Source organism: Anser brachyrhynchus, assembly GCF_964034855.1.
Source record: "Anser brachyrhynchus genome assembly, chromosome: 8".
Classification (NCBI taxonomy): Eukaryota; Metazoa; Chordata; class Aves; order Anseriformes; family Anatidae; genus Anser; species Anser brachyrhynchus.
In genome coordinates this window covers 2,026,788-2,049,652 of record NC_137702.1, presented here as the reverse complement: position 1 = coordinate 2,049,652, position 22,865 = coordinate 2,026,788, and the positions used below count along the sequence as shown (strand labels likewise).

General features: G+C 45.4%; 1 protein-coding gene across 4 annotated transcripts in view; it reads left to right on the top strand.

Moving 5' to 3' along the window:
- PDE4B (phosphodiesterase 4B) overlaps positions 1–22,865 on the top strand; it is a 191,729-nt gene that overhangs the window by 17,399 nt on the left and 151,465 nt on the right. For 3 of the 4 annotated variants that reach the window (XM_080601368.1, XM_080601367.1, XM_080601369.1), the window contains exons 2-3: positions 10,775–10,883; positions 13,308–13,543. In XM_080601368.1, the coding sequence (XP_080457494.1) occupies positions 10,842–10,883; positions 13,308–13,543 (278 nt within the window). In that variant the 5' untranslated portion in view covers positions 10,775–10,841. Of the gene's footprint in view, positions 1–10,774; positions 10,884–13,307; positions 13,544–16,034; positions 16,064–22,865 lie in introns of those variants that run through there. The other variant, XM_080601372.1, reaches the window with a different exon arrangement.

The following is a 22,865-nucleotide window of genomic DNA, read 5'->3' as shown; positions in this document are numbered from 1 at the left end:
TACCATTTTTTTTAACCAATGCATTTTCCAAATTGTAAGAAAGTTGTCGATCTGTTGCTTTAAATTTTGCATGGAGACTAATCCGTGCTTTAAAACCCAGCTAGTAATTTAATGCTGCTGTTTTACTACAGGAGTGCAGGTGCCCTTTGGCTTTTCAGTAAGGTAATCCTGAAAGACGGGCGTTTGAAAACTCCTCCGTGCTGTTTATGCATTGGGGATTCATGTTGCTGGGTGGTAATTTAATGATTTCGAGGAGCCGTGGTAAGCCATGTATCCTCTTAATCTGCTATTCATCTTTGAAAATCCTTACCTTTATTTTCTTACAGCCGTTTAAAGAAATGAAAGGAAGCAGGCAGGTAGTTGTTACTCAGGTTTCTTTTCCCTTAATTGTCACATAAAACCCTCTTGCCTGGGAGTCATGTTGAAAGCCTCTGGTCGCCTCACAGGGCTATAAAAAGTTTGTGGGTTTGAAGATTTTTCCACGCTGGAGAGGTGAGTCTAGAGGGTACAGTGAGGGGCATGTTTCCATGGCAATCTCTTCCGTGCGGGGCTGAAATCTGGCTGTAGTATTTCCATACAGAGGCATCGTTTCCGAGCACAGACACTGAACCATCCAAGCCACCTTCGCAAGCCTCTTATCCAGTGCCCGGTGCAGTGGTGCTGCCTCGCCAGAGGGAGTTTTGCTGCTCAGAGCAGCAGCAGCACCGAGGTCAGGTCTCCAGCATGTGATGTTGCTCGTAGGAGAAGATTATAGGACGGGCAGGACTTCTTTTGTCTTGAAAGCTGGCATTTCTCCTGCCCGGAAGGAAAGTCTACTTTGCCATCCAGAGAAAGCAACACTTTATTTATTTATTTTGTCTGAGTAAAGCACATCCTACAAACAAACCAGGAAACCTTTAAAAATGCTAGGGCACTCTTGTGACTTACTAGCATTTTGTAGGCTGGTGTGATGTGGTACAATAGGTCATTTTGTGTCTGCATCGTGCTGCTATTTTGACTTTTTGGCATTGGAACAAGTAGCAACATATTCTTCTGAACGAGGGGAAGGTTAGTTCGAAAGAATACTGTACTGATAATACCCAAATATGGTATTTCTGGAAAAAACATATAGGAGCTAGTACTTGATGATCTGTGGCCAGTAGTGTTACCTGTTTAAAAAGAACCCAAATGTTTCAAAGACGGTATTTTCCTTTGTTGCTGCAAAGGTGAGGAACTGCCTGTTACCCCTTGATTTCCCAGTCTTATTAAAAGAGCAGTATTAATTGCAGCTACCAGCTGCCTCCTCAAGCAGTGCCTGAATGTCTCCTGCCTTATGGGTCAGAGACGACCAGGAAGGTATGAGTTGCTGCATCTAAAGGTAAAAACACTGACCCTTTTCATCAAGACTCCCGATTTCAGTTGCTGTAGTTTCTCCACGTGTCCTGCTCCGTGCAGAGCAGAGGTCATTTTCTCGGTGGTTGGGATGCCTCTGCCCGTGCTTTGGACGACCTGGGACTCTCACACATCCCAGCCTTTTGGAATTTCCAGCTTTGCAGTTCACTTTGCAACTTCAGCGTTGAACAATTTGGAGAGAAGAACCAGAATTTTCCTGGTGACACACACAGGAGAGCACAAAGCTTGTCCCAGTGAAGTGTGAAGTCTGTGCTCTGAGCACGGGTATGCTGAAAGTAGATTACTGAACAGCGCGCTCCTCGTTAATTGCACTCTTTGAAGTGACTGAATTCGATCAAAACTTTCGAAACTATGCAGCACGAGGCAGACACTGAGTGTTGGAAGCATCACCCCACATAATTAAGGGCTTGAAGAGCTTTAAATAACTAGGGGGAGAAATTACAATGGGAAACTTGAGGAAAATGCTGGTGTTACCATTTTCACCTAACATAATAGCACTTGATTTCTGAGAAAATTGCAGTGTTCCAAACTATTCTTTCCTTTTAAAAAAAAACGCTGATAACTTCAGCCTGAAATCTAGAAAAATGCAAATATTTTCCCAACAAACAAAATATCAGATACTGAATGAAACAAAATAGCAGTAGGATAAAGAAACAGTGACATCTGCTAAAAGAAAATCCTGGAATAAAAAAGCTTGAATGCTCTTGTAAATGAGGCTTTTTTCAATCTCTTGTTATCAAGTAGTTGTTCAGAATACAAAAATGTTGTCGTAGATGCCTCTTGAAGTGTACGAATTAAAAGATTTTAATGGAAGTGGTCTTAGCCAGTGGTTGGGAGGAAACATCTGTGCGTTTGAAGACTGCTGAAGGCTTTTCATTTGGTCTATTTTTCCCAAGGAAAATATAAAATCTCTTTAATACAGCTTCTTTACTGGAACTCTGAGGAATACGTTGTGTGAGCTTTGGGCTTTTTTTTTCCCACTCTGCCAGAATTTGGCTCTTGACCCTTGTACCCTTTTCCTGTGCATCGTCATCGCGCTGCTTTTCATTACAGTACTGCCATATCCTGAGGGTGTTTGCCATTGATCCAGGGCTCTGCTGGCAGCGAGTACGAGGTCACTCCTGATGGTTTTCTGGTAGTTTCTTCCCTTCCATTTCCTTATAGGTAAGGACTGAATGAAATAGTGTTTCATCTTGCAGGTTGCTTAGAGAGTGCCTTCTTCCAACTATCGTGGCTGCAAATCGAGACCCTGGGTGAGGTAGTGCAGGAGGCAGAGGGTCGCTTTCCAAGGAAGGAGTACTGCAGTGTCCTCCTTTCTTTCCTTTCCCATCTTTCCTCCAGCATGTCCTCGTCTGTGTGCATTTACTTTCTGTTCTCCTTCCACCCTCTAGCTCTGTCCCTCTCAGTGGGCTGTTAGGGGCAGTCAGCACGAGCCTAATTTGCTGCTTGCTGCTTTCATCGGGGGACTTTTATGGGGTGGACAGCCAGGATGTTTCGTTCTGCAACAGCCAGTGTGGAAGAACTGGGGTAAATCAGGTTTGCAGTTGGCCATGCTGCGCTAATGCAATAATGTCCGTTTTAGTACTCCAAGCGCCAGGCTTTGCCTCTGCAGATGAGGCTGTGCAATTTAATTTTTACTCTGTTTCTGTGTGGAAAGGAGACTTTCTGAAAACTGGAGCCGTTCGATGAACCCCTTACCCTCCAGAGTGAGAGCAGTATGTCAGGTGCTCTCCCTTAGACATGAATTTTGGGAAGAGTTTCGCTCTCCCAACAAGCCTTACATCCTGCAGGTACACAAGTGCCTTGGTTCTAAATGAACAATTATGTTATTTTCAAAATCTCAGAATTTAGCCGGTTTTAGATGAATAGTAAATAGGGGAGCTAGGGGAGGGATGTGAGTTAAAAATAGGTCCTCTTCTGATCTGCGTACTTTTTCCTGGGCGCTCCTGCGCAGCGGTGAGCGTAGCTGGGTCTGTTTTCTTTCCAGCTCTGCTTTGACTGCTACGTGATTTTGAGTCAGTCGCTCGCTTTCTCCGTGCTTGTGTGTCCGCTGCTGTCAGACTGAGCCCACTCGGCAAAGCCTTGGAGATCTGTGGGTGAGAAGTGTTGCAGGGATGTTGTGGTTCGGCGTGTACCAAACCTGGGTAGGAGGTAGCTGAGGCAAGTTAGCTTTGCTGTGGGTGCCTGGCCATTTCTCCTAGAGATGACGTCTGTGTTCCTGTTCGTTTTATAGAATTTTTGAGACTGCAGCAGCAGGGAGTGGTTATTCCTGTGGTTAATAATAGAGTAATAGCAGCTACTCCTGCACAAAATCTGTGATCTAGAAAAAAAAAATAAATCCGTTGTTTTTCACTAACAAAAATGATGCTGCAGACAGGCAGAGCTGTTAGAAACGAGGCATCGAGTGCGAAGAGATGCTGTTAGCCCAGAAGTAGCCTCATTTTGTACTCGTTTAACGGCACAGAGAGATCTCTCAGACTCATCTTTCTCCTTCCTTGGATTCCTTATGGCATTGTCTTTTATGTGCAGGCTATGATAGGCAATTTATGAAAATGCAATTTATCGGCTGCAGAACCCTTCCTGGTGCAGAGATGCTGCAGGCGGGCCAGAGACACATGGCGGCAGCAGGCTGCCCTGGAACTGGGCATTGGTTTCGCTTCTAATAATTTATTTTTTTTTAATCTCTGCTCAGAAAAGCTAGTTACTCTTTTCCCTGTTCTCACCGCAGAAACCTTTGCTGCCGTTTGCCGTGGAGGAGGTTTTGCACCAGGCAGCGTCGCTGCCCTGTGAGGCGCTCGGGCCTCCCAGCCCCCTGCCCGCTGTGTAAGCTACCTGGGAGCCAGGCACGGCAGCAGGAAGGGTGAGGGAGGACTCTTGAAACAATTCAAGATTAAGGATGCTCCTCTGTTAGGGGTGTTGGAGGATGTGTTCATGCTAGGATGCTCTTGGTTTGCAGGCTTGTCTCCTGTGCTTAGGGTCGCTGTGTTGCTCGCAGCGTGGCTCCAGTGTTTTAGAAGTAAAAGTCCTCCTTGCATGCTGTCTGAAGTGGCCTCTCCCCGTGGAAACTGCAGGGGGAAGAGAGCTGCTCGGTGGATTTTTAGAGCTATTGCCCTTGGAACGAAAACAATATTGGAGAGACTTCAGGAAGGTAAGAAGTAAGCCAGTGGCAGGAGGCAAGAGCCGTGTTAGCTGGCGGTGGTACCGTGAGGTTCCCCATGCTGTTCAGCCAGCCCAAGCTAATCCTGCCTGATCTGTGCTGCTGTTACCTGGGGAGACCAGCGAGGCTCAGTGAACTGGGCTTCTTCCCTAATAAAAACACCTGGGGAGCATGAAGTCTATTGTTTTTTGTTTTGTTTTTTTTTTAAAGCAACCTTCCAATCTAAAGGGGGAGATTTGCATCACACACGTTTTGCTGCACCATTTTTTGTTGTATTTTTAAACTGACACAGTCTCTTTAAAAAGCATAATTAATAATTGTTCTCTGCTCTCTGAGTGCTGTTCAGCTGCACTCCGAGGAGTGGGAGGCTCTGCTAGTCATTTGCACATGGAACAAGGAAGGTATAAATTGTGTCTTTTAATAGTATGCTTCACTTTCCAAAGTAATTACCTTGGAAGTCATGTATATGCTGGTAGCCACCGCTATTTCACTGCATCCTTTGTTGCTGTCAAAATTGATTTTTAAACTAATTGCTTTTGACCACAATATTAGACAAACTTTTAGAAATACGATTTTAAAATCATTAACGCAGTGAAGGAAATAGAATAGCGGTTTTAGCTCTTTCCCCTGCTCAGGCTATTAACATTTGTTTGAAAAATTCCTGAAAAAAATAGGGTTGTACTTCCTTAGCAGTAGTAGTGAAAAAATACGGATTGTATTTCCGTGGCGTTCTGCAGAGCAGGATAGGCCGTATGACAGTCAGCAGTGTAACAGTGGCTTCAAATTAGTTCTGCTTTTGCTGATCAGGCCTGCAACAAATGAGGAGCAATGGCAATCTGAGTGTCCCCTCTGCTGGAAACCAAAGAGTTACTGGGATTTCGGGCGCAGACTGCCTTGGTTATTCTCAGCTTTAATGATTAGGTTGCCAGAGAGAAGATGAGCCTTTGCAGTCCTCTTAGCCTCGGTGCTAGCTCAGTAAGCAACCTGCTAATGAAAGTTAAGACACTGTTAATAAGGATAATTTACCCGGCGGTAACATGGGCAGGGAGGTTTATGAGAAGTTTTTTATTTGCCCCCGCAGTATCCTGCCTTTGACAGGACTTCCTCAGATATGTACGTGGAGTATCCTGGGTATGGCATTGCTGTTTTAAAATCAAAGACCCGATTTCATTTACCAACTGTAGGCAAATTTGCTGTTGTATTACATCACACAGATGCCTTCTCGCTGAACTCACCTAACTCAGACTCGGTTTGTGCATCCAGCCCGCAGTTCACAGGGTGCCGGTTCCAGGAGAGCTTTGAGCAGTGGTGGAGGACAGAGGCGAGCAGGCTCGGCCCTGGTTGGGTGATACCGGTAGCTTGTTAGCACTCCTACAGCAAACGATTTGTGTGAGAATTGTGATTAAAAAAACCAAACTGCAAACAAAAACCTGGTTTGACCTCTCAGGGCAATTCTGTTTTCCTAGGTCCCAAGCATTGTGGCAGTAGATGCTCTTGCTTTTGCTTTGCGTGGTGCTGCAAGCCTGCAGTAGCCTTTCCGGTGATTGATGGACATGGGAATGGGCTGACTTTTCAGAGGAGTGAGTCTCCCGGGGCTGCCGTAAGCTCTGCAGACCAGTTCAGTTGTTTCTGATCACAAGAACTGGCAGAAGACCAATGGAAAAAGCAAATAACTTTTCGCTCTCTAAATACAGAAAAGGGCTGCTTGGGCAAATCTTACGTAGGTGTTTCTGGGAGACTGTGCGAAGGTAGCTGGACGGAATCGTGGTGGTCACCCAGCTAAAAGTTCAGGGCTCGGTGCTGGGGAACAAGAGCCGAAAGCCTAAGCGGGTGGAAGGGAAAAACGTACGGGTGACTATTGAGTGGCTCAAGACTCTGTGTGTGTGTGTATGTGTGTGTGTGTGTGGTGCAAAAAACCTAAATTCCTGCAACTAATTTTTCAGGGAGTGTGATTTCAGCAGAACCGTTTGACTGGTATTTCCCTGAAGGTGCTTTTGTTGTGGGTACAGCCTGCTCCTGCTGTGGGTGTGCAGCTCCAGCGCCGCTGTGCTGAGGGCCCTGACCTCGTTTTCTTGCCTGCAAGCGAGCTGAACTTCCTAGCAATCTGAGGGCAAATACTGCTTTTTATTTTAGACTTGCTGGTTTTATTAAAAATAAAATGCGAAGCCATCACTGGTATCAATTGCTAGTTATATCTCAGCTTGTCTTTGACTATTGCTAAGTCCACGTAAGGTTTATTTTTCTTCCAGCAACCCTGTGCAATTTCCAGTCCACGTGCTTCGTCTGGGAGAACGAGATGTGAGATTGTCACGTTTTTTTGGTGACTGTCACCCTGTCGGAGGATGCGCTTCGTCCTGTGAAGCTCTGCTGATCTCCAAAGAGAATCAGGTTATTTGAATGTGATCCCAGCTCACAGATGATGTAACTGTCTGTGTGGTCAGAGCAGCTCCTTCATCTCAGCCCTTTCCTTAGGAAGGCTTTTTTCGATCAATTTTCTATCAATTCAGCGTTCAGGTCAGCTGCAGTCTTCCCGGCCCTGCCATGTCTGGGTGTCATCAGGAGGGGTGGGAGGGCGAGCCTGCTTCCATGTAACCCTCTGGCTCTAAACCTGCCTGTGCAGAGGCCGGAATGTGTGGGGAGGCAGTGTCATGGTGAAACACGTGCCTGGTATTGCAAATCGTAGCAGAATTTGCACATTAAGATGCACTTTAGAAATTTCTTTAAATAGTGGATTTCACACTGGATGAATTCAATGGCTATTTTTAAAGAAGTGTGTAGGAAAAGCAGGCTTTATCACATGCATCCACGTAGTTTTATCCGCACCGCTGTCAGTTGCCAGTTTTGAACCCTGCTGTTAATTCACACCCCCAGTATCAGGCTTCATCACCCTGAAATCAGCGGCAGTTACTGTCACGTCTGAACAACGTGGTCAAGGAGCATGAAAATGGCCAAGTGAGGACCCGGGTCAGCTCCGTGTAACCAGAAATCTCATGCCTTCCTAAGACACAGGCCAGCAAAATGGATTAGACCCAGCCGTGGCACTGAAAGAATGCTTTCTTTGTCGTCTGATACCACATGCAAAGTCATTCCCTGTTACCCGCACGTAGCTAGCCCACTGGGATCATGTCTTTTTGGAGAGTTTGGGTAGAAGGGAGAAATTCTTTGCCTGTAATTCATTTTACATGAATTAGAATATGTGCCTGGAGGCACATTTACCTCCACTTCTGGTAAAGCCTCTTTGGGGTGGGGAATTTTTGTATTTTTGAATTTTTATTTTTCTTAGATGCTTGTCCCAGGTATCAGATCTTTTGTGTAAAGGCGCAAGGAAAGAACGACTCGGATTTTACTGGTAGTTTGGTCATGGCTAGTGGAAGTCTTAGGATTTTTCTTGGTATCAGAAATGCAGTCCGTATTGAAAACAATATATGAGGTTTTTTATAATTGTTCATGTTCTGCTTAAACTTACTTTGGCAAACTGATAAGCATTTATGAAGGAGGGGCAGTTGTGCTGTGCGAGGGCTCTGGCTTCCACAGAACCAGCTGCTGGTAAACCTGATCCCTTGCTCCCCACCTCGTATCCAGGGTCTGTTCTGATCCTGGAGTTCAGCACAATTTCAGAGACACCCTTAAACTCACATTCTTTCAGATTTTTTTTCCAAAGATGTTTTCCTCAGTACTTGTTTCTTGCAATTATTTCTTTTATATACGCTCTGTTACTTCTCTCAATCGTGCTCCCTGCGGTCGGTAATCCTTGTGGCATTTCTCACCGTGTCTTCTCACCGGTGCTCCCCGTGCCCGCGTTCAGGATGTGCAAGGTCGTTCATCACTCTCACAGACTCTGTACGAACTATTTAGCTCGCCACTCCTATATGAGCTGTGTAGAGTTGGTCGTATTAGTCTCTCTGAATTACTTAATCCATCAGATCTTAACAATTTCCTCCCGAGGCTGACCGCCAGCCCGAGGCACGGGGCCCTGCGAGCGTCTCTCTCCTTGTGCCCCAGCGACACAGCTTTGAGCCTCTTTGCTGACAGCAGCCACGTTTTGAGGAGCTCTGAACCTCCAAAGCGTGCCGAATTCCAGCGCCTGTGGGAAAACAGGTAGTCCTGTCCAGGAGGGAGCTGTGGTGCGTGTCCTGCGTTAAGGCGCTGGGGATCCAGCTGTGCCAGGGAGCTGTGAGCTGCTTGTCGTGCCACTCAGGAGACCGCTTCCTCCTTTTGTTCCTGCTCGTGAATTTTGCCTCTGTGTTGTAGAGCATTGCATATTATTTTTGGCAGCAAGTAGTCATCACGCTGGAGTTACTCTTCCTGCTCCGTGAATTCATGCCGCTGTCTTGGGCGTCGTTACTGGTGTCTCATCTCGTTTGCTGTCCGCTGTCTTTTTTGGATTCCTTTTTGAAAACAGGGCTGCATGGCTTCTCCCAGGTGTTGAAGATGGATTCAGATTGTTAAGTTTATTCTACCGTTTTTTACTGATAACGTAGTGTGACTTCTGTGCTGTCAATACAGTGTGAACTTTTCTCACTGCTGGGCTGCTCATCTAATTAATTACATCAGGCCTTACAAGCCAGGTAAGGTTTGCAAGGAGAAGCGGCACTGCCGGGAAGTAGCCTGGCCAGATTTTGTGCCCTGGTTCCCCGCCTGGAGGCTGTTCTCTGCCCTCTGCTCTTCCTTTTTTTTTGGAGGGAAGCCAGTGAGGCGCTCAGGCAGACGAATCCCCCTGCTCCTTCCCAGTGCTCCTCCGTGCAGGGCCGCAGGACGAGGCGCCCAGCTCCGCGTGCTGGCGCTTGTGCAGAAATGGCTGAGCACATCTGGCAGGGATCTGAGCGTGCCCAGCGCTTTGGCTGGTGATGAGCAGGGACGTGCGTGTTGCATGTGTGAGCCCCGAGGAGAGGAGGGCAGCTGGAGGCGCCTGTGTCACCGCCGGAGCTGCAGTCAGACTCAGCCACCGTGCTGGTTCTGTGGCAGGGTTTGCTCTGAGTTTATTTTGATATTTTCTCTCTCTCTCATTTTTTCCTCCCGCAGCGTGGTCTGGTGCAGAGGGAAGCAGGTTCATTCCCTGCTTTCCTCCCGCAGGGAGCAGCAGACGAGCGGCTGGCTGCTGGAGGCTGACGCTGCCGTAGGCCTGCGAGCAGAGGCACCGCTCTTTCACTCCCATGCTGCGCCTGAGACTTAGCGTGCATTTGCTGTCCCCTTTTAAAATTTAAATAGGTAGTGGTGCGAGCTGAACAGCGTTTCACCTGGACGCAGTGGCGTTAAACTAAACGCGAGCCCCCTGCAGCACAGATGCGTGGGGGCCGTAAGCCGAGGCACGCTGCCCTGCGTGAGCCTTCTCCCCGAGCTGCCGCCGCAGGTGGGGACCCGAGGGCGGGTTTGCCCACCCAGCAGCGCTGTGCGAGGTGGTGCTCAGTGCCTGCCCTGCCGTGGGGCTGTGCACTAAGGGCAGGGGTGCGGGCTGCTGCTTTCTGCCACGCTGTGTGCCAGGGGAGAGCACCGGGAGCCGAGCTGCGGTGCCACGTCCGCTCCTCTCCGGCTGGGTACATATGGCTGGATTTGTATGAGCAGTAAATCCGCAAAGAAAAAGAGCAGGGGGCTCGGGAACCCTGCAAAGGGGCTCGGGAACACTGCAAGGGGGCTCGGGAACCCTGCAAGGGGGTCATTCCCCTCTGCTGGTCGCCCCTGCTGCCACAGTGCTCATCGGTTCAGCGTGGCTGCGGTGCCACCCTCGCCAGAAGGCCGTGGTTTCGTGGCTCAAGTGCTCGTTGTGTGCGTGCCAGCCTGATAGTAAATAATGCCAAGATTTACAATTAATTCTTAGAACCAAATGCAAATGCAATTCTTAATTATGGTTTTTCGGACTGGCTTCTGTCAGAGCCAGCTCAAGCCTTTCTCTAGGACTTCTTGTACTCTTGAAAAGAGCTCAATTAAGGAAAAATCTGCTGCAAGTGGAACCTGTTAGCTTTGATCCTGTATCACTAGATATGTTTCAGGGCTTGCCTAGATTATAGAGCCTTGTGAATACCGATTACTTTTAACATGATTTGAGTAGATGTTAAATTACTCATTCACTAATGGAGAGCTACGCTTGCATAACATCCGCTGCCAAGTGTTACATGAAAATGGGCAGTAAGTTATGAATCAGCTGTGATATCAGCAGTTAGCTGCATAGTTTGTCATCAAAAATGGTTTGTTATTCAAAATTACAGCTGCAGCTGTTTTTTCTTTCAGGTTGCTCATCTGAAGAAATCGGATTGAACAAGAAGTTCATATAGCAGGGTGCACTTTAATCTCAATAATGAAGAAAAGCAGAAGTGTCATGACAGTGACTGCAGATGAGGTAAGTTTCTTCAAAAGGTGTGTTTTATTTATCCCAATACTTTATGGAAGTAAGGTCAAAAGTTTGTTCTTTTCTTACTTTGTAACTATCAGCTGACTTTGCTTCGGTCACTCATTGATTTTCTTACAGTTGCTTGCAGCTCATACACTAAGCATAAAATAAGGGCCACACACTTAAAAACAAAGAAAAAAAACGAAACACCCACACCATGAGTTCTGAAGAGTTTTATGCAGAGCTCGTACTTTATTATTCTTTGCTCTGTGCAATAATGACATCTGGGAGGACTGAACATTCACTTCCATATCTTGTGGAAGCTCTGTTCTGGATCCCATCTTTGTGCATGTGTAGTTTTATACTTGCAAGCATTTCGACATCTCTTGCTACTGTAGTTGCTGAACACCTAATGTGATGCATGTGTTATTCCATTACTACACTTGCTAATCATCATCGTAATCCCCTATTAATTAAATGCCAGTTCCTGTTCTCTGGAGAAATGCATCAGCTTGTAATGATGGCATGATAACTGCAGCGTTAATTGTCTTGCTTGTCACAGCTGGGACTCTCCAAAACTGGAAAACCACAGGAATGTATAGGAAAATACAGTGGAGGAGTAGAACTTAAGTGTATCCTATAGCACTCCTCCAGTAGATAAGTGATTCTTTTACACTCTTAGACCATGCGTTGCACTGCTTCGCGGTCAGTTTGCCTGCATGTGATGCTGGGGTTGCTGTAGCCATCTCAGTCCTTGCTGATAATGAAAACAGGCATCTGACATCTAATGGGAAGTTAGAACACTCTGCTGTACGTTTCTTAAATAATAACAAAAAGAATAGTCTTACAAAAATTATTCATAAAGGCATGTCAAGTCAGATCCCCCTGTAGAAGCCAGGCTTTTCTTTCTGGGCTTCTTAGGAATACTTTTGACCAGATTTTAGGCTGTGGAAGAGTAGGGTTTGTATCACTGAAGCTCTCTAGGATATTTTTGAAAGCACAGCATGCCAAATATTTAAACTTCCATCTAGGTCATTATGATTTTGATGTTTTAGTAACTTCAGGGCCCTGCACCACCATGCCCTGTAGCACTTCAGACTACAATGAAGGAGTGCGGTAACTGTGGGCCGTGTTGTTTCCTGTCTGGATGCTTTGCATGGTTGTGGGATGGGCAAAAAAGTAGGGAAAGTCGAGAAAAGCGGTAATGTGCCGTTCTCATGTCATTCTTGTCTCACTCCTGTGTTGAGAGTCCTTGCTGCAGTAAGGGAGCAGGCAGTACCGTAGTCTCGTGTCTATGGAGAACATACTTTCCATTAGAAGCTATGAGGCAGTGGTGGCCTCGTGCTACTTTGTAGTTGTTCCTGAAGGACCTAGGAAGTGATTATGGAAACTTACACCACTCGTTTATTTTTCAAAGTTACCAGTTACCTGTTGTCACTCAATGCTCAACATGTTTCCCCAGCGGTGAGGCAGATCCTTCCACGCTCAGTGCTGGCTAGAGAGGTGGAGGAAAGGATGCGGTGGTAATAGCTGGACCAGAAAGTGAACCTAGGGATTTGGGGAGGCTGGAAGGTGGGCTGAGGGAGGTCTGAGAAGGGTGGAGAGAGCAGGGAAGAGATCAAAATTCGGAAGCAGGTAGAAGAAAAGTAAAAATGTAGAGAGGTGGTCATATATATACGTGCCTATTACAATAACCCTTCAGTTTAAACTGCTCACAACACAGAACTATTCTCATTTGCATTGGACCAGCTAAATTCTGTAATACCAAAAGTGATAGCCTTCTTACAGTGCTGTTCTGCTCTGGGAAAACCTCCGGCTTGGATTTGGGAAGAATGATGGCCAGCTCTGTGATCATGTTGGCGCTTTGAGATAGAAATAAATAGAAGCTCTGAGAAAAAAAAAAAACCACAAAACAAGCAAACAAACAAACAAAAAACCTATTTCTATTAGAAATGACAAGCACAGGGGGTAGGGTAGCCCAGCAGGAAGTTCTTCTCACCGAGCCGTCAATGATTCAAGATGTACCTGATTCAAGATGTACACTTCTCTGTGCCTGGTGAATCATCAGAAGAAAAAAGTGGCAAACCAATGTGTTTGTGCTGTGGAGTGGAATGATACGTGAGATGGATGTTGAGTGGACTTTTCTCTGAAAAAGTGCAAAATATCAAAAGTTTAATATATTACCAAAGTGACTTGGATTATTGAAGTGTTTGTTTAGATTAGAATTTAGCCTAGACAAGTTATGAATGAGTTTTCAAGTTAATTCATAACTTGATAAAATAACAATGCAACGCAGTCAGACTCTGCCAGGATTTCATAAAACAATTATCTTTTGTGAGTAGCTGTGACTGTAGAACAGTGTAATTGAGTGTGGTTTATTCGCGTGGAAGAAACTGATTGTTTGAAGAATTTCGTTGGCTTTTCTCTTTGCAGAATGCTCTGGATTACCTGGAGTGTGGGCTGAGTAAGTCCTACAGTACTTCCAGCCATGCTCTGGGCATAGACCTCTGGAGAGGAAGAAGGTGTTGTTCTGGCAATTTGCAGTTACCACCGCTATCCCAAAGACAAACGGAAAAAGCAAGGACACCCGACAGAGACATTGTCTGTAGACCAACAACTCTGCCTTTGTTGACACCTCCAAGTATTGCGATCACCACTTACCAAGACTGGTAGGTTATTTTCCTTATGAACCTCATGTGGTTGTTTATTTACGGTTTGCTGTTGTTTCCTATTTTATTTTTTTAATTTTTTTTTTCTTAAAGGCACTAAATAATGTGTATATTAATCAGTATTGTTGACGTGTATCAGTTGGTATATCGTGGACTTCTGTTTGCAGAGTAATTGCCAGCCCTTTTTGAAACTCTTCTTCTGTTATGGACCTCTTCTGTTCACTTTTTTATGCATTTTTTTGAAACTTTTGTGTTGTAAATTCTGATCTTGGTGAAAGGATTTGTGTTATTAGCTTTCCACCCGCAGAAAATGTGGATTGCTCAGGATGGCGATAAACTCTTTTAAAACAGTTCGAGGAAAGAGGCTTTAGCTCTCTGGCTGTTTTCTGTGAAAATGTTAGAAGGAAGGCTTGGAAAAGCATTTGAATCTGGTGTTAAGCTAAAGAAAAGTCCTGAAGAAACTATAGGAGAGCTGATAAAAGGGGGTTGCGAAGAGGTGAGTTCCAAAACAGAAACTGAATGCTAAGTGCCAAAGCAAGGAAATTCATCTGGAGAGAGGAGAGTTAGACAAGTAAGTGTTCATGATTTGGCATTGCAATGATAGAATTTAATGACAAAATAAAGTCAGATGTCCAGCTTACCATATGATTTTTGAAATGGCATTGCTATGCAATGGTAAACACCGTCCTTTTAACTTAAAGTGTGCTTTGGGTTCTAGTTTTTAAATAATCTGTTCTCCATTTCATTTTCTGGCTGCAAGGTGTATTCACTTCGTTATTTCAAAATCTGAATCTGGTTTTAGCTTCTGTTAAGCTCAGCACTCTTTTTGGAGGACCTCCAAAATTCCTTTGTTACGGTACTTTAGGAAAAACAGTTTTCCTATTGAAAATGGGATTTTAAACAATGCACTTGACATAAGGAAATCAAAGAGGAATTAACAGGTGTTTTTGCTCAATATTTGCATTTAACTGCTGTGAATAAAGTTAACAAAACAAGTTATCTAATTTCAGATGGATCATGTGTTTTGACAGTAAAAGGTTTGGTTCGCCTTTTTTGAGCATTTTAAGTGTTTCCCTCTCATGCACGTTAAGCAATTTGTAATCTTGTCTACAAGATGATGTAGAGCCTATTCATAAGGTGTGGTTTTGAGAATGAATTAATTTTGGTCTTTGAATAAACCTTCATGCATGACTTAAGAAAATGCAAGGACTTGCAATGAATTTATGATTAGCTTCATCGGGACACAAGGGGGCATTGCCGCGCCTCTCTCCCATTACAGGAGAATCAGTGTGTATTGTACGAGGTGTGTTTTTTCTGGAACAGTATGCCAGTCAGAGAGAAGGCACTTACAGCTGATACTCGGGTTAGTGTTATTTCTTTGTCATTATTCATAAGCAAGCAATTAGCTTCTGACTTCTTAATTTTGCTTGAATCTTGCATATCTGTTTGTAGCCATATAGAAAGTCGGTGTTGCTGGTTAGCGTGACTCTTTGCAAGCAGAGTGCTGTTCCAACACACCTTAGCACACAGGTGTCCTTGTGTCTCCATTGCCTTTCTGACCCGGGCACCAGCTAGACTGACTGCTCGTACAGCTGGGCAGAAAGTGGGTCTAAACTGCCCCATTTTCTGTTTAAGTTCTGGTCATCAAGGGTCTCGAATAGGTTGACCCAGTTCTGTACCCCATGCTGGGCAGCTGCTTACCTACAGGATTTCAGGTTACGTGGGGCCTGAGCGTGCCCTGAGGGAGCGCAGCCGTGCTCGAGACGTGTCAGTGTAGGAGTGGTACAAGATGGATCTGGTCCCTAAGCTATTTTGGCTTCTATACCATGGTACAGTCCTGCACGAAATACACTCCAGAGGCAGCTTGTATTTATACAAGCCCAGTTTGTGCCATTCTGTTGGAACAGCCTTGGAATGATATGAGCATTAAGAGACTCAGTGAGTGGGCAATAAAATGATAGGAAAATTTCAGTGTAGATAAATACAAAGTGATGTATCTGAGCACGAAAGGATCGTAGCTGCAAAGCAATATTACTGCTCAGCAGCAAAATCCTCGGTACAGGAGAGAAGTCCGATGGAATTGCAAGGTCAGTGCTCGTTAATGGTCAAAAAAGCAGATCAAAAGTTAAGGATCTGAAGGAAAAGAACGGAGGTTAAAACAGGCAGCATCAGGACGCCGTGGCAAGAGCCCATTATTTACTACGTTTAATTAACTACCATTATTACTACTGCGCTAGGAATGCGCGGGAGGCTGGAGCTGTCCCACATGGAAAAGACACAGCTGAGGAGAGGGATGAGACAGACATCTTACGAGCGGCGTGAACAGAAGAGGTAGCTGATCTAACACCACTGCTCCGCCGCTGAGTATTCAGGTCGCGCTGCTTTAGGCCTGTAACCCCTGTCTCTGCGCTATGGAAAGGGTTCCCTGAATTTATTCCTTGGATTGAGCTTCGGGACCCAGGCATTTCCTGGCCTCTGCGTATGTTCCCTGAGGTGCAGCCTTCCTATGGCTAGTACAAAGTAAGTTTGTTGATGCTGTTATAGAAATGATTTTTTTGGGCATGCGATAGGAAACTCTCCACTGACATTTAAATGTAAGTGGCATTGGTTGAGGACACTTGGGGTTCACACAAGTAAAATGCATAAATAATATAAGGGCCAGACTTGGGTTTTCTATAAGGCATATAGGGTGCATAAGATTTATCGTGATTTAAAATGACATTCACTTAGTATGGTTTTTTTTCCTGAGGACTCACAGAGTTGTAGCGTGGAGACACTCTCTAGAAGACTCGTTCAGAAGTGTGTAGGTTTACCTGAGCTTTCTGCGAGCTATTTCTGTGCATACAAAATCCCGTAGACAGTTGCAAAACACCTCATTATTATGACATGAAACATGAGTCTTTGAAATAATGTCATTATTTCATTTGTCGACTGTGCGCAAATTTCTCTTTTCATTTTTTTTTTAATGACTGTAAGTTTATAAAAGAGCTTCCTCGTGGTATCAGCTGACTTTCCTTTCTGAAACACAAATTCCTCGTTACACTGTTATATTTGGTATTTCTTCAGGAGTACATGCAAAACGTCTATAGGAGACGTTGTCTCTGTCGCCTAGGCAGGTTTGATGGAGGTGAGGCTTTGCATGGGCATTACGAGCTGAACAAAGAAATCCCTTTGATTTGGGGTTTTGTTTCCTGTTTGTGCAAGCCATTGTTGTCTTTGTAGAAATTTATCATCTTAGCCAGAAAAGCAATAAGGTGGTTTGTGGAGACGCAGGGATAAATCAAAACCCTATCGCCAAAGGATTGCTCTGAACGGTGAATGCTCTAAAGGGGTGCAAAACCTCTGCCTTTGCTGGGGTCACTTCGCTCCTGTTAAATCCATCAAATCCTTGGGAAAATGCTTGCTGCGTGTATTTGGGGTGTGTGTTCTGCTGAGCCAGTTTCTACCAGTTTTTCCATTTCTTATTGGTACAAAACCCTCTGCTACACGGGGTATGTTAACTTCTTGGAGGGCAATGGATGGGCTGAGATGACTCTGGAGGTAATAATTAAAGGAGTTCTGTTGACGTCCAAAGATGTGAAAATAGATCAATGGCTAGGAAGGGGAAAAAAAAAAAAAACCAAATAACAACAACAACAGAAACTAAATCAACCCCTCCCAGCCTCAATCCCTACGTACCTAAAAGATCTCAGCTGATTTCCAGCAGCACTTGGTGGAGTAAGATCACAATCTAAATGATTGTGCCGCCTGTTGACCACTGCAGGATGCCAACAAAGCAAGTAGGATTAATTCTGGTACACGTAGTAGAGCTCAGGTGGGGATTTTGGAATAACCGTGCATCTTGCACAGAGCTGTACGTTACCAAGCTCTGCAAAATCTTGCATCTCGTTGGAGAATATAGCCAGATTATACTGCAGTGGCTTCAAGACTTTGTTTCCTTTTAAAAATACTGGTCACTGTTGGTCAGGTGAAATTTGGTTCTGCCATCACTGTAGTAGTACAAAATTCATCTGCAGCACCAGTGCTATGTTAGAGGACGTGCTGAGAATGTGATTGAGGAAATCCAGCTGTTCCTGGGGTGGCAGGGACTGTGATTTGAAGAAAGGCATAACAGAGTTCAAATACAGAACGTGTTATTTGGGAGGGGCAGAGGGAAATAAGGCATAGCTCATTCCTTCCATAAGTGTTTTTCTGCCACATTTTTTCAGGAATCACCCAAAATTCACCTTCGGGTGGTAATACAAAGGTAAGAACTATGGGAGGCTGAGCCATGACTTACATAACATTTTAACTGAAGATACATGGGGACCTAAAAATAAAGCAGCTCCTGAGGGTTCTCTCTCTCTTTCCCTCGCTCTCTTTAATGTTAGAATTGTATTTTCTGGAGACCAGTGCTGCTGTAACCAATAAACAGAAAAATGGGCAGGCTGACTCCAAAGCAGTACCGTTAAGCTGGCTGTGGTGGAATAACATTTTGTGTGAAAATGGCAAGGCAGTACCCATACTAAATAGCTTCTGTAATTCGTACAGGGGAAGAGGGATATAGGATATAGACCTTCACGTGGCAGTCTGAAAGTAGAAGCCTTATAAGCGGCTTTCGTACAAATATTGTCCATATTTTCATAACAGTTGTTAAAATATTTGCAGCAATCCTTTTCCATGTTTCATAACTAAAGCTTTGTGATGATAAATCCAGGCAAGAGGGAAGAACAAAGGTGTGAACGATGCATTTGTAGCTACACCTGGAGCATTCAAAATAATTCTCTTCCCCTGTTCTTTGATCCTTACCAGCTCCTGGGTTGGGTTTGGCAGAGAGCACTTCTCCTTTACACCATTTCCATGTGTTTGTTTGGGCCATGGAGATGCACTGACCATCGTGCATCAAGTTTCTGTGGTGAAACAAAGCTGTTTCATGGTCATAAGGAAATAAGCTGTTTATAATAATATAATATAATAATATGCAGGGAATATGGCTGTTCCAAGCCAGAAGGAAATAAGGCAGTTTTGAGAATTCTGTAAAGAGTTGATATGCTTAATATTAAATAAACGAATGAGTGCAATTTTTCAGGGCATAGAAATTCTGTTAAACATTTAGATGATGGTGTTAAATGTTGTATTGGAACATCTGTGCTAATTGTCCAACACAAACCACGCCTCGCTCTTCTCTGAGAAGTAAATAAGAACTTTTGAGGTTTGAAGGAAGTTGCAGCCTAACAGAATTGGTTGCTCTTCAGGTTGTGTTCTTTTCACTTAAAAAAATAAATAAATAAAAGAAGAAGAAGAAAATAAATCATTAATCTCTGCTTTTAAGGAATTTTTTACAGCACTCATGATTAACCAGTAAACTACAGTGTTCTGTGTGTTTGTAAGCTTGTTGCATTAGCGCTGGTCATTTGCCAGTGCAAACTGGTGGTGGTCAAAATCTGGAAGCAAAATAGGCTTGATCCTATTTTCCGTGTCCATCTGCAGCTTGCCAAAGCAGGTAGGAAGCGGGGACATGCGAAACGGGGTCGGTGCATGGCTGCAGCGAGCAGCACGGTGCAGCGCTACATCATGTGCAGCGTCCAGGCTGGTGCCTGCAGTGCTGCAGGTTGTTCTCCAGGTGGTGATAGCGGGCAGCACATTAGATGCAGCATTAAAACCAAAACAACAAAATTCGGTGTGATTTTGGGCAACTGAGTCCGAGGCCGCGCCTTCAGCAGACGCTGACCTCAGCTCGGGCTGGGCTCGGCCGCTGTGAGGCTGCCGTGCTGGCGGTGCTGAGCCAAGGGGTAGGCACGGAAAGTTAGGATGTGAAAGGGAATGGAGGTTTGCTCACCCCGTGAAATAGGCTGCAGTTTCGTTTCACAGATCATTTCAAATACAGCTGGATAAGAGCTGACGGCATATGCTGCAACTCTAGAACAGGAGAAAAAATAGATGAGCTGGCTTTGTGAGAAATGAAAACCTAGAGGGGAAAATAAACAAAAACACGCCTGTACTTAAAAATATTTAAATGACAGACTGGTTGAGGTTGGAAGGGACCTCTGAATGTCATCTGCTCCAAGGTGTTTATTACTTATATAAATCCCATCCTGTTCTCTTGTAATGAAACAGGATCGGTTCTTCCGATTGAACATGCTGCCTGTATTTCAAAAGTCTGTGCTATGCTTCCAGAGCACGCTTGAATCCTGAAAAAGGAGGAAAGGAGGTCAACTGTATTCCTCATAACATACTGTATATTCTACAGGGAAGGTAGTTTTTAATTACATCGTGGTGTTTCTGGACGATGTGTATGGTGATGTAGGTTTGAATAACGGAATTACTGGGATTTGTTCTAGGTCTCTTAACAACAAGAAAGATGTAAGAGACTGGGATGTATGAGATGAAACACTGGGAACAGTCCTAAAAGATTTCACCTGCTCAGTGATTTTGTTTGTTCTTCAGTGGAGCTTCCTTTGAAATGTTACCTGCGGCATTTAAGAACTGCTCGTTCCTGGTGCTGAACACCGGGTTTCGTAGGAGCTTGGGGTGCTGGGAGCCCCTCAAGATCGTCTCTGAAAAGCTGAAAGCGTTCTGTGTCGATATACTTCCTATGGTGTCTAGAGGTAGTTCATAAATATCCCATAAAGAAGCTCACTGAGGTTTAAACCTGTTTGGGTTCAGCAAGGTGGGAGGCAGGGGGGTATCTGTCTAGTATGAGAAGAAGAAAATTCCTTGAATTTATTGTCATTGTTGCTCCCCCTGCCCCAGCTTCCCTTAACACCTCACGGAGACGAGGAGGAGGAAATCAGAGTGAGGTAGCGCGGAGCAGTGTCTTCTCTCCATGTCGCTGGTTACCCTCAGCGAGGTGTTTCCCCCAGGGAATATCCTGTCCTCATCGACCCGGCTGGGGCAGGGTGCTGATCCTGACCAGCAGCTGAGCAGAGGACCGGAGACACGAAACCGAAGCGCGGTGCGCTGTCACCATCAGCCCTTGGTCTTCCCAGCTGTGACTTGGAAATGCAAGCACCTCGTGGTTTGTAACTGGATTTCAAGTGCTGCAAGCGGGTCGGTAGCTGTGCTGCCTCCCAGCTGCGAGGCCGAAGCCTCCGGTAGGCAGCAGAGTACAGAGGAGAGCTCCTCAGCTGGCGTCCCTCTGTCGAGCCCTGAAGCCAGCTGCCTCCCTCTGCCAGCTCTGGAAGTACGGTGTGCAGGGACAGCGTTAAACCGGGAGGGATTTGTGCTGTTTCCTCTTGTTTCCTCTTTGTCGGGATTGCCTCGCTGGCTGTGAGCACGTGGCCGCTCTCCCTTTCTGGCCAGCGCAGCATCTCTGAGCTGCCCTTGCACCCTAGGTCCGGCCTGGGAGATGAGTGGCTTCCAGCTGACAGGAGCTAGGCGAGGAGCCGTATTTCTGCGTTGTTACTCGTTTTGGGTTTTCAGCGGGAGCTGAGCTGTGTTCAGCGCTCCAGGGCGTGAGTATGGGCCATGTGTGGAGGGCAGAGGAGAGGTGCCAGCCGTGTGCTCATGGCACAGACCGCGGTGCCTGCAGGCAGGTGGTGTGGCCCCCGGTCCCTCTGACGTTCTGCTGCAAATCCTGCAGACCTTCCCGTGAGACTGAGTCACAGGAATCCTCCACAATGGGAAAACTGGTGGGCAACCCGAATACACGGGGCTCGCCGCTAGCTCGTTGTACAGACAGCAGTTGGGTACGGCCGCAAGCCCAGTGCTGCGGAGATAAGGCGTTATCTCTGAGTTATCACTGCAGCTATTTCTCAGCTAAGAATATACAGATAAGCGTTTTGACTGCCTATTTTTAGACATCGTCTGGAGCTGTTTTTTTGAAGTTCTTGGATCTTTGTCCCAGTTGGAATATTTTTTGATATTCATGTTTTCCAGAAGTCCTAGATAGGATAACTGTGATTTATATGTGGTATAGTTGGTACAGGGGAATTTTCAGAAGAAACATAATGTTAGATTAATCATAGGTTTCAATTTTTAAAATTCATTATTTCTCATTTTTTAATTTTGCACAAAATGTCTTTTTGCAAATTATTAAAATATAATATTTTTCATAGTTTGCATTTATTTGATTTGTTGGATTTTAGTCTGCTTATATGCTCAAAATGATAGCAACCCTTTTTTTTGTATGAATTGCAACTTGAGGACATGAATTTTATTGAAGATGATCCAGAAGTTTGGTACTGCAAGGTTTGCCTGGAGGTACTAGTCGTTCAAAACAGAGGTAGCTGTCGGCACACAGAAAAGGCTTTTAATGATTCAATTATAATTATACACCTCTCTCCAGAATGAAGTAAGACAGCTTGAAATGTATCTAGAATGGAAAGAAATGAGTCAGTGTTAATTAGAAAAAGACAATGAAGCTTCTGAAATATTATGTTCAAACTTCATCCTCCCAAGAATATAAAATAAATGGAGATTATGGAAATACCGTTGATATAAAAGCTGAATCAGACAAGAATTTGACACAACTTTCTTTTATCTCTAAACTTCTCTCCTTTCAGATGAAGTTATCATTAGTCAGATCAAAACCGGCTTGCGTTGTTACCTGGAGAGCTGCCTTCTCCTTCTCAGCGGATCCACGACATTAAATGGGTATTAAATTGGGGTGGGTGGTGGGCTGCTTTGTGCTGCCCCGCGAGCCAAGAGGTTGGTGCAAAGGTGTGCGTACCTCGGCTGCCTGCCGCAGGACAGGGGGGAGCTGTGCACATCGTGGCTCCGTCTCTTGCCGTCGCTCTCAGCTTTTCGGGCGCGCTGGCCGGCGGCAGGCAGGGCCGTGGTTATGGGGCCACCAGCTTCTGCTTCTCCTACCTCCGGGAAGCTCGGCTGCCTGCAGTAGGATTCCATGTGCCACGTGCTCTTCCCCAGCCAAAACTCAGCAAAGTCCACTTCTAAAGCACATTTCTAACTACTCGTAACCAAGCTACTAGCTCAGTTTTTTAACAGCACTCAATTATCTCTGATCTGCTGTGAGCAGTTCCTCTGATTGCCGAGACTGCCTCGAGACGTGAGGGCTCTGGTTGTCAGGACATGATGAACCTGTTCGTTCTGTCAGTGCTCAGTCCTTCATCCCTGGGTTGGGTTATCCCACGTGGCCGTGGTTATTGCCGGACGGCGATGCTGGGCACGGCAGCGGAGCCAGCCCTTCGCCCCGTGGCTGTGCTGGGTGCTCCAGCTTGGGGTCTGCTGGAGGAGGGGGCTGCTGCCGGGCAGCCTTGGCTGGCATCACCTCGGCTTGCAGCTGGTGGCTTGGGCTGGGAGTGGGAAATGTCTCCTGGGATTGTGCTTGCTCGCTTTGTCGTTTTGTGTTCGTTGGAACATCTGCGGGCTAACTGGAGACCAG